This window comes from Chaetura pelagica, unplaced genomic scaffold, assembly GCF_000747805.2.
Source record: "Chaetura pelagica isolate M959 unplaced genomic scaffold, ChaPel_1.0 scaffold71, whole genome shotgun sequence".
Lineage (NCBI taxonomy): Eukaryota > Metazoa > Chordata > Aves > Apodiformes > Apodidae > Chaetura > Chaetura pelagica.
In genome coordinates, this window is record NW_009952435.1 from 317,856 (window position 1) to 330,337 (window position 12,482).

General features: G+C 39.6%; 1 protein-coding gene across 1 annotated transcript in view; it reads right to left on the reverse strand.

Annotated features, from left to right (window-relative positions):
• The window catches only part of ADCY2 (adenylate cyclase 2 (brain)), a 206,360-nt gene that overhangs the window by 30,516 nt on the left and 163,362 nt on the right, over positions 1–12,482 (reverse strand). The window contains exon 16 of the mRNA XM_010008360.1: positions 9,961–10,098. Coding sequence (XP_010006662.1) covers positions 9,961–10,098 — 138 coding nt within the window. The remainder of the gene's footprint in view (positions 1–9,960; positions 10,099–12,482) is intronic.

The window sequence follows — 12,482 nt, forward strand, 5'->3', positions numbered from 1 at the left end:
GATGCAGCCCAGGATACAGTTGCCTTTCTGGGCTGCAAGCACGCCTTTCCAGCTCATATTGAGCTTCTCATCAACCAGCACTCCCAAGTTCTTCTCCTCATGGCTGCTCTCCTTCCAGCCTGTATTTGTGCTTGGATTGCCCTGACTCACATGCAAGACCTTGTATTCGGCCTTGTTGAACTTTATGGGTTTGCGCATGCCCATCTCTCCAGCCTCTCAAGGTCCTCCTGGATCACATCCCTTCCCTCCAGAGTGTCAACTGCACGACACAGAATCACACAGAATCACAGAATCTTAGGGATTGGAAAGAACCTCGAAAGATCATCTAGTCCAACCCCTCTGCCAGAGCAGGATCACCCAGAGCACATCACACAGGAACGTGTCCAGGTGGGTTTTGAATGTCTCCAGCCAAGGAGACTCCACAGACTCTCTGGGCAGCCTGTTCCAGTGCTCTGTGACTCCAACAGGAAAGAAGTTTTCCCTCATGTTTACGTAGAACCTCCTGTGTTCCAGTTTGCACCCGTTGCCCCTTGTCTTATCACTAGACATCACTGAAAACAGCCTGGCTCTGTCCTCCAGACACTGCCCCTTAACATATTTGTAAACATTGATGAGGTTGCCCCTCAGTCTCCTCTTTTCCCATATAAAGAGACCCAGCTCCCTCAGCCTTTCCTCATAAGGGAGATGTTCCACTCTCTTAATTGTCTTTATGGCTCTGCACTGGACTCTTTCAAGCAGTTCCCTGTCCTTCTGGAACTGAAGGGCCCAGAACTGGACACAATACTCCAGATGCGGCCTCACCAATGCAGAATAGAGGGGGAGGAGAACCTCTCTTGACCTACTAACCACACCCTTTCTAATACACGCTAGGATGCCACTGGCCTTCTTGGCCACAAGGGCACATTGCTGGCTCATACTCATCCTCCTGTCCACCAGGTCCCCCAGGTCCCTTTCACCTACACTGCTGTCCAGCAGGCCAGCCCCCGACCTGTACTGGTACATGGGGTTGCTCTTCCCCAGATGCAAGACTCTACACTTGTCCTTGTTGAATTTCATCAAGTTTCTCCCTGCCCAACTCCCCAGCCTGTCCAGGTCTCACTGAATGGCAGCACAGCCTTCTGGTGTGTCAGCCACTCCTCTCACTTTAGTGTCACCAGGAAACTTGCTGCTGGTACATTCTGTAAAAAAATATTGAAAAAAATGTAAAGAAAATATTGAACAGTACTGGTCCCAGTACCGACCCCTGAGGGACTCCTCTAGTCACAGACCTCCAACTAGATTCTGGCCCATTCACAACTCTCTGACTTCTTCAACACAGCTTCGTGTTGTCAGCAAACTTGTTAAGGATCGACTCAATCCCACCATTCATTTCACCAACAAAGATGGTGTGGTCAATACGCCAGAGGAATAGGATGCTATCCAGAAGGACCTGGACAAGCTAGAGAAGAGGGTCTGGGTGACCCTCACGAGGTTCAGCAAGATGAAGTACAAGTTCCTGCACCTAGGTAGGAGCAATCCTCACTGTCAATGCAGGGTGGGGGATGATGTGATAGAGACCACTGAGCTGTTGCCTGCAGTGCTTTGAGTGTGACCACCCAGCCAATTCCTTATCAACTGAGTGGCCCACCCATCCAGACCATGTCTTTCCATTGTAGAGACAAGGATGTTGGGACATCATCAAATGCTTTGCACAAGTCCAGGTAGATGACAACCACTGCTCTTCCATTATCAACCAACGCCCGTCATAGAAGGCCACCAAATTTGTCAGGCATGATTTGCCATTAGTGACTAGAAAACAAGCTCTTCATTACACTTATCATTCTAGTAGTCACCATCTGTACATAGCCCTTTCAGTTCAATGTTCTGGATGACCAAAACTGCAAACACACTTCCCAGATTTATCAGTGAATCATGTCATAGATTTAATACTAGTTCTTCAGAATACATCTTAGAATGACAGCTCCTTTGCTCATATCTACAAAACCTTAATATCTCACTGCATCTCACACAAGTGGGGCTCAGACAGATCATGACGTTATAGCAGCTCAAAACATTGCTGTACATTGACACTTTCCCTGTCACTAACATCATGGCTCGGCAATTCTGAGGTAGGTTTCCTTAAGTGGGATTCACTTAGGTAAATGTGGTTTATACTCACCATGAACAGTCACGTGGATGGTTATTGTGATTCAGCTGAGTTATCACTGAACCCACCTAGTCCATTAAAATCCTGAACTCATTGCATCTCCATCTGATGTGCTTCCAAGCTCAGAATTTCTTATCACTGATCTGTCAGACCAGCCATAAACCTATGCTCTGTACTACTAAATTATATCCTAGTTCTTTTAGTAAAATCCTCAGCTGACTTCTTATTTTTTAAAACCCCAAACTTTCCCTCACAGACATTGCCTATCACCTTAATTTCATTAGCAAATTTCACAGTCCTTCTCATACACTGTGTATGAAAATCCACACCGGGTTGACCATTGCAGACCTCCACAGGCTGCCTCCCTCTCACCCACTGTTCTCTACAGGTAGCCATTTTGTAACCTGCCTCTGAATTCTTTCACCATCCCCATCTTTACCTACTACCCCGGAAAAACTGCTCAGTTTCATTCAGAATAACAAAAGGTGGATCAAAATGGTTTACTGATTTGCTAACTGTCAGCCACAGCTCTACATAGCCATGTCTCAAAAAATTCCAAGGATGGAGAGCCCACAATCCCCCTTGGCAACATGTCCCAGCAATGCATTACATACCCAGTGACTATTTTTTCTTTTTTGAAGAGTATCCAACCTCCCAGGCCATGACCTGTGGTCAGCACTCCTTGATATGTTTTGTGGCACTCCTGAGAAGAGTCTGAAACCATCTCTGTAACACCCCTTCAACGGAAGCAGGACTGCTTGTGGAACTGCAAAGGCATCAGCACACCACCTGCTACCAAGAAGGCTTGACAAAGAAGCTGGCATTCACCTTTGTATGATCGCACTTTCAGGTTCTCTTTCTCTACTAACATGCTTCTCTGACTGTTTATGTGCAACTACACATAATTAACCCACAATTACTGACCTATACATTCAGGATCAGTATCAGCAATACAACAGACAAACAGCAAAAACAGACCCTCAAAATGTTGATAAACACCTACAGGTTTTGAAAAACCCTTCTGTAAGTCATCTCAAAGAGCTCTAATCACATGCACACACAGTGCACATCTGCCCCTCTCACTGGATACAAGGGTTAAACGCACACAACCCCTCTTCTGGAAGCATGGCTTACCCTACTGGTACACCCCTCCTGTGAGGAGGTGTGGGTGCTCTAGCTTTATGTGCACCTGCGCAACTCCCTACAAATTGTTAATGCACATGCCAGCAAGAAAGCACCCTGGGAGTTCATGTGCACAGACAAACCTATGATCTGTGTCCTTGCTTCTCACAGCCAGCAGCGTTGCCTGCCCAGTTGCAGAGCAGGCAGCTCAGAGTATTCAACGAGGAGGCTGCTCCTGCTGGCCAGGGTAGAGGTGTGATATCAGTGGGGTGATGCCAGAGGGGTGACTTAGGGCTGTGCCAAACCAGGTTTGGACAGTTAGCTGTTTCCAGTCACAGGTCTCTGCTGTCTGTTACACATTTTCATGCTTCTTTTACACTTCTTCTCACACTACTTCCTTCTCTATTTCAGAATTCCTTGTGAAGTCCCTTGGTTACTATTTAACTCAGCTGATGCTGGTCTTCCTCTTTAACAGGAATGATTCTGGGAAGAGGCTGCCGGACAGCTTTAATTATGTAATCCCCCTCCCTGCCACCAGCTACTTAAATTGACATTCTCATCTTAATAGGTGTTGTCAACCAGGTCATTTGCCAAGGGTGGGCAAAGAGAGTCCCCACATCCCACTAATAGTCCATATACTTTTTTTGAGAACATGAGATATCTGTACCTAGCTTCAGAATGTCATGCTACACATGTCCACAGAACAAAAGATTATATACCATGAAGGACTCAAACACTATTATACGAACATATATTTGTATATATAATAATTTCTATTAAAGCATTTTAATTTTGGTTTTGAACTTTGTACATGGCATTTCTCGCCTATACATGTTACCTCTATACACAGAATGCTATATTAAATTTGGTGTATCTGTGAATAAGTAAATAAATAAAGAAAGGAAAAAAACCACACAATATGGAAATGTTGTCATCTCCCATGAGCCAAACAACATTTATTTCTGAATGATGTGTTTGTACTTTTCTTTTTTGTCTCTCATCAGTTATCTACATCTGCTATCACGCTTTGGAGATACGTATTTCTTCAACGTAGTATTTCTTTGTAAGAGACAGCTCAGTCCTACTAAGCAGTCACACCTACTCAAATGACTCAAATGAAAGCAGTATTTCTAATTAATACCAGTGTTTGCCAGGGAACCTCTGAGCACACTAACATTAAATTCTCATTTTAACATCATATATTCCAACATCTTTTCTTATGTTTGTAAATTTTTGCAGTCTTTAGTTTGGTGGTTTTTGCCTCACATATGATGAAAATACCTGCTGTGCTGCTATTTCTTTCAATAGGAGCCATGTGGTGACACATCCTTACCTCACAACTTGGGATAAGCAAATCAGTGCATCTTTCTTGTTATCTGACCAAGGATCTGCAAAAGACTACATAATACACTAGCTTAGATCTTACTAAAAACAGAGACAACTTTCTCACCAAGGTACTTTCAACCCTTCTCTACAGTCCACAAGGCACCAGAACAAAGGCTTTAAAATGAACACTGGCTAATAGGCTGTAGGTGTGGACAAGCTAAACAGATTATATCTCACCTTACTAAGCAAGTGGGCTTGCTGATTTCCATGTTAATGTACATAGAATAGTATCCTACTGAGAAGAAGGAAAGGTGGAAGAATATTAAGTGTGCTAATCAAATGCACATTGAATTGAACAACTATGGAATAAACAATAAAATGTGTAAAGTTTTAATAGTTAATATGTGACAGGTGGGCAGAAGGGAGAGAGATGGGAAGTACTCAATCACAGAATAAAAGGCAAAATTAACTGATTCAAGTGTCATGGATAGTTCAAATCTGGTCATCAATCTGTGGTAGCACAACGTCAGGCAGCAGGCAACTGTAAAGACAAATACTAATATAATTTTCAATGGAAAAAAAAAAGGTGCTGACTACCCTAAGTACACTAACAAGTGCACTTTTGCACACCAGTCAGAAACACCACAGCCCAAGAGGTAAGTTCCTTAGGAAGTAGGTGCTCCAGGATCAGCAGTTCCAGAGCAGAGCCATGCTTAATCAATAGAAACACAAAAGCAGCATCTGGCATGCTACCAAAACATGCAGCTCAACTGAATATACAGCTTGTTTAATTTGATCCCATCATTGTTTTCTCTTCCTTATTATACACAATTACACTGGAAATGGGCATGTGAAGACTATAAAGAAAAGTGTAACAGCCATCTTTGTCACCATCCCCACTACCTCCTTGCCTCATATGAACACTCAACGATAAATTCCTTTTCTGCCATATCAGAAGAGCTATGCAGTTTCCTCAAGACATAACACTCTACAGTTTTTATAGTGCTGTTGTAAACTGTTTTTCATGTTTGTGCCTATTCTTTTGCTTAGCAAAAGAGAGAGCAAGAGAAGTATCCTTTTAAGCATGGCAGAAGCATTCAAGTCTGGTATAATAGGTTGAACTAGAGAATTTACATTTTTCTTAAGACACACACAAAACCCAAGAAATTATGCTTTGTTCAACATTGCTCTTTTGTTTGAAGTTCTAAGGCAAACATGCAGGACTCCCTTGTTTCTGATTTTTCTACCAACCCTCCAAATATCCATGTAGCTTAGGAAAACTTTCTTCTCAAAATGCATGTCACTGCTTCCTTTAAAAAATACTGGTTGGTTTGTCAGCTGAGTCACTAATTTATCCCCAGATCCCCACATGAATGCCCCAAGAATAATATGGAGAATCCCAACTTCTGGTATCATTCCTCCTCTTCATAAGATCATAAGCAGAAGTTTAAGGAAAGCCTGGAACTCTAAGTACCTACAAAGATGATTAGGCACTTTTTAAATAAGAAAAAAAGGAGTCTGAGATACTGATAAATTGGAAAAGGATGATGATGATCCAGAGATCACTGGATAACACACTGCATAGAGCATTTTGTCTTTGGTTTTGTACAAGAATTCTTAAACTGCTGATGGCTCTGTCTTATTTGCTGCCCTGAGGTGTGTCGCTTGTTAATAGTCAAACTCAACTAATTCAAGTTGATCAATAATTTATTTCCATTTTTTATAAAAGTTTGTGTGCTAAGCGAAAATGCGTAACTATCTATGTGTCCCCATGTATTCAAGTCCCAGCCTCCCTGTAGAGGCAATATGCAGTGGTAAGCAACTGCCTTGTTGAAAGCTTAAAGCAGCATCAGGTGAGAGAGATGAGGAGTCTGCTGGGCCTTTACATACTCTAATGCCATCGTGGTATTTGATAGATATGGAGCGATGCTCACTTTTGTGGACTTGTCTTTGCTGGATTGTGGAGCAAGTGATCACCTGATCGCAGGACTCTCTCTCCACACACTTGAAAGACACCAGAACCACTGTAAACGTTATTTCAGGACAGTATCTCACCTGCTACTGCAGTGTACCTAGACTGATACTGATTTTAGCAAGTTTCTTAAATCCTGTCTGTAATTTGGAATGGATTTGTGATAGGGCCCTGTATGTAAAACTTAAATGACATGACTGCAGCTGCTCATTCCCCTTTCTCCTTCCAACTTTTATGCCACATTAAGGTGTAGGTGGTGTCTTTTTATTCTTCTTAAAAGAAATGCATTAGGCACCCCCCAAAGAGGGTGTTCAATGTTCTAGGCATTGTGGGGACATATAATTAGATTGTTTCTGCCAAAGAGCTTGCCTGTTAATAATACAGCCCTGAGCAAGGTTGGCAACTATTAGCTACAGTAAAAGGAAGGTATACTAAAGCAGCCAACTTTGTACTGTAGGAACAGAAGCAGGTTTACTTAATTGTTTTTCATTATTAAAACATGAGGGAGAACAATAAGTGGCCAACAATTGCATCTTTTAAGACAGCTTGTGCTCACAGAGGTACATTAAACAATAGAGAAAAAAATACTCAAATCTCTTGTCAGTCTTCACATTTTGAAGGACATGTTCTTTCAAAGAAAATAGTCCAGTTGTTCAAACTCTGGTTAAAGACAGGAAAGCAAGTAATATTCAGAGGAGGGCCATTAAAAGACAGGCTTAAAGAGCTGGTATTGTTCAGCCTGGAGATGAGAAGGCTCTGGGGAGAACTTATAGTGGCTTTCCAGTACTTTAAAGATGCTTATATGAAAGAAGGAGACTAACTTTTTAGCAGGGCCTGCTGTGACTGGACAACAGGTAATAGTTTTAAAAGAAAAGAGGGTAGATTTAGACTAGATACGAGGAAGAAATTGTTTTACAATGATGGTGGTGAAACGCTGGAACAGGTTGCTCTGAAAGCTGGTAGGTGCCCCATCCCTGGAAACATTTAAGGTCAGGATCGATGGGTGTCTGAGAAACCTCATCCAGTTGAAGATGTTCCTGCTCATTGCAGGGGGGATTGACTAGATGAGCTTTAAAGGTCCCTTTCAACCCAAACTATTCTATGATTCTACAATTTTACAATCCTGAATCTGAAAACTGGTAGTTAGGGCACCTTTCTGGAACAGAAAAGCAGAGATCTTGTTACTATGCCAAGAACCATTCACACATTTGATGCAGAAGTCACAGAAACAGAGCTGTTCCAGAGCTCTTTCATTATCCCACGTTCCTTGAAATCATGCGAATGCGAGAGAATGGTGAGGCACAATTATTTGATGTATTGCATGCAGCCATTCTTTCAGCTTCCAAGAATCAACCCTTTGGAGTCATGCAGTCCTACTGTCTCTCTGAGATCTCTGAGATGTCTGTATTGTTCCCTGCAGTATAGTTTCTTGTGTTTGGTTTAATGCAGGTCAGCTTTGCAAAGCTTTTCCTCAGCCATTGATTGTTGCCCTACTTATATATGGCACCAGATCTAACATTCAACGGAAGCAGCATTAGTCACCCTTTCCCTTCAGCTAAAAAGTATTTTATACTTAATGTTACATTAGCAGTTTTTTAGCTTCCCTCCTGTAATTCTCTCAGACATGAAGACTAGATTCAGATGTCTGCCGAAACAGCTAATTTGAAATAAAATTGCACTCCCACTCTTTTCTAATGTCCCTTGACCATAAAGACTGAGTTTTATTTGACATTTTGGTCTTAATTATGATTTATTAGGTGTGGGATGGTTAGATGATTTTTAACTCCATTAAATCTTAATGGCTACATTTTGCCTTTTTCTACTGAAAGAGTTCATGGAAATAAATGCAGCTAATGGACTCTGCTATTAAGTACATGTTGCTTGGAGATATAATAATGATACTTCTGAGTCTCTCCCACAATTTGCTATTAATATTAAGTAAATGCAAATTTCACAATCACATTTGAAGTAATTTTTGCTAGTCAAACTATTAAGGTTTAGTTTCAAGGTGGGAATTGTACTAAAATTATCATCTCATAAATATGATGGAACATGATTATTTGTACCACTGCAGTCATTACTGATATGGTACAAAAACTCCAAAATACAGCCTCTTAAGTTCTGTTGTAATATTCAGTCCACATAAAAATGGACTTGAACCGAAAAAATTAAAAACTTTTTCTGCAAATGATGTACTGAACAACTGTTTTTTTGCTAAAGTGGCTTTTACTAGTTGAAGGCCAAATTTTAATTGGGCTGTGCACACTGGAAAAACTTCAGTCAAAGGAAAAAAAAATTGCTGACTGTATCTTCTTTTACACTTTTTAACTTAATAAATAGCTGTATGGTTGCACAAACTCTAACTCAAAGTATATTTTAAACCCAAATAGGTTATTGAATTTCTTCTTATACATTTACAGAGTTCAAAGTAAGAGAAAGTCTAATCTGACCTTCATTTTACAAACTACTCCATCTCTGGGTTTTGTCCTGTAGTAAGCAAGATAACTTTTGCTTGGCTAAAGGTTATCGTTCATAAAGGCATATAGTCTTCAGCTGAGGACAAGAAGTAATGGTGAATCAACAACTTTTCAGAATAATGTTTCTCACAGCTAACTGCTTTCACTGCTGATGAGCAGAAAAAGAGCTTTTTTTCTCATTTCCAGCCACTGCTTCTTTGAGTTTTTTCTCTATCAACCTTAAACACCAAATTAATTACCTGAGTTGAAAATTTTCAACACGCAATTGTTTCTATTTCCTCTCCTTAATAGAAGCAGAAAAAAAGAAAGGAAAATACCTACTTTCCTGTAAAGAAAACCAACAAAAGCAAGACTAGGATAACTTAACAGGAAAAACAGAGAGAAGGTTCTACCAGAAATTTGAAGTGTTCACATTTGAAAGCTCACATTACCTCGTTACTTCATTCTGACAAGTGTAGCATTCACTGTAACAAACAATTGACTAAAGGTTCCATGAAATGTGGAAAAATAAAACAAACCAGATCAGCAGAGGAGCATCACAAATCTGAATAAAGCATAGTTTGTTTCACACAGTCTTCCACACAGCCTGTGAGATCAGCAACACTGGTTTTTGAAACAATGCATAGATGAGCAAGGGATTTGAACAATCTAAACCTGGGATTTAACTATCTTCTATTCCTTATAAACTACATTTTCCTTTAGTGAGCTTAGCCAGAATCCAAGCTGTTGGTGAGCATCCCATTTGCAGAAGTTCCCATTACATGTTTTCTGCTTTATGTCTCTGTCTCTGGCAATCATGATCAAGTAAGTTCCTGGCATAGTCATGCACCAGAAATTCAACATCTAAACAAATACTGACCTACAAAAAATATATATCTGAAAAGAACAAAATCCAAGAAAAATTAAAATGCTCTTACCATGTTGAATACAGCCATAGTTAATATTATAGCAGTGGTTGTCAATGTAAGAGTGATCCGTGGCCAAGGACGGTTTGCAATTATTCCAGATGATTTCAGGATCCACAACAATGAAGCTGATGCTTTCTTGCTGCATTGCTAAGTGCAAAGAGTTTGAAAAAGAGAAAAGAAAAATAGCTTTAGTTTATTTTATTACAATTAAGAAAGTTCAGGATTGAGGGCAGCATGAATTTTGAAACATTGTAGAGAAGTATTCAACTGTTATGTTCTCATAAGAGCTACAGATCATGATTATACAGGGAACTAAATGCAAATTTAGTTAAAATATCTGCTATAATATCAATTCTGTTAAAGAATGATAATTTGCTAACATTTTACTAAACATTCAATATATATTACTAACAACAGCAAATCCAGGGTTGACAAGTGTCATTACCTCTAACATCAGTAAAAAACAAGCAAACAAACTGACCTTCCCTGCCTCAATTGAAAGAGCATTACTTGGTAGCCTCTGGAAACTTCAAAATGTAAATAATGACTCTTTGACAGAGAGACAGAGGTCTCCTCACACAGGATAAAGGCTGTATACGTAGATACAGCCTTTATATACATACATAAATATATGCATAGATACATATTCATACACAAGGATATATCCCTGGCAGTCTACAAAATCATGGGTTTCTGCGTTTTCTTTCATTTGTTTGGAGCCTTTTTTGATACTTAATTGTAAGTGACAGGTAACTCAGCAAAGCAAATCCACCTTCACTAAAACTGTCTAGGAAACAAATAAGCATTTAATAAAAAAATTTGACTTAAAATTTCAGAGTATTTAGTGAACAGAATTTTTTTCTTATATAATGGCAAAAATTAACAATAAAAAACTCTGACTCATTTAACCTGCTTCCAAGAACACACTGCAATAACCTCCATTCATACATGCATAGTGCCTAGAGGCAGAAGATGCTCACACACAATAAACAACAATTTCTGGCATATTTAATTACTATTAATTTTCTTAAAACATTAGAAATGAGGAGATAAGGGTGCCTAAGAGCATCTTGTGCCCTTTCCAAATGCCAAATTCAGCTATACTGAAACCTCTGTAAAAAAGGCAATGAAAAGTTCAGGAACACAACAGTTCCACAGAAGTATTCACTTTTTATCAACTCATTTTCTCTGTTTACTAAGTATCATGGTTGACTTTACATATTGTTTTCCCCCCAGCCACAGCAATCAGCAGACACAAGCACAGGGAGTCTTTGAAATGAGAACTCCAGCACTATAACCTACCAAATACATGGCTTAATTTACAGCACTTATCAGGTTCAGTAGCTGCAGGACCCTAAATTACACTATGAGATGTACAACACATGAGATGTAGCTTGCATGAACATCTTTGTACTACCACACATAACTGTCTCCCACCTAATTCCCTTCTATTTGGACAGTCTACTACAAATCTAGAACTTCTTTTACGTATTGTTTCTTTGTACGACAGGGAGTTTTGCATACTGGATTGGACAGATCCTGAGTGAATGAAGTCAGTTTCAGGAAGGTGAAACAATAATTGGAACCATAAGGGTGGAGGAAGAAAAGGGAAAAAATAGGCAGCTTTATATATGTATTACTCCTCACCCATATCAAGAAAAAAAACACATAAACCCAAGGAAACTGTATTTTTTGAGCAAGAAACTCCTGCTAATGCCTTTTTGAGGTTCCAAAGCTAGTTCTCCACTCCTAAGTACATAGTAAATGTCACAATAATTTTAATCCATGTGTATATTTTATAAAAGATTTTTCATCCTTCTCACTTCAATGAAGTAAAAAGCACAAAGCCTAAGAAGGGGAGTGTTCAACTGGACACAGTGAATGGATCTGTGTAAAAATGAATCATTTAGTTATCTTTCTAGTCTGCCTGAAACATAATGAGTCATGGAGCATGGATTTATGGCAAATTAAAACAATCATGAAATCATGCCTTAAATTTCTCTTTGCTTATGTTATAGCACTGCCTGAGCTTTACTACAACTTCACCTACATTGTTCCTTGATTTTCTTAGAAATTTAGAAGTAGCTGGAATCATTTAAGTTGGATTAGGGATAAAACCAGGCAGGAACACTGAGAAAGTGAAAGGAATATAATGTAGATTTAAAAAAAAAATAAAAAATATATAGCTAAAGCAGTACATCATGTTCTCCTTTCTGAATTATGGCAGAGGAAACTATACTGTTCAAGGAAAGTCTTTAGGATAAGAAATTTCAAGTAGAGAAGCTAACGATGAAAGTAAGTTAACTGGCCTAAACCAGATATGTTTTATTATGAATTTTACTGGTTTTAGGTTATCTGACTAAAGGCTAATCAAATTAAACACAACGACCTGGCGATGATCAAAAGGACAATGATAGATGGTGGAACTAAAGTAACTAATCAGTGAAGACCAGAAGCCACAGAATCTGCTGCTTTTAAGACCATGGAAGGAGAATGTTTCAGCCACAGTTTCTGGTGGGAAACCTACCGAT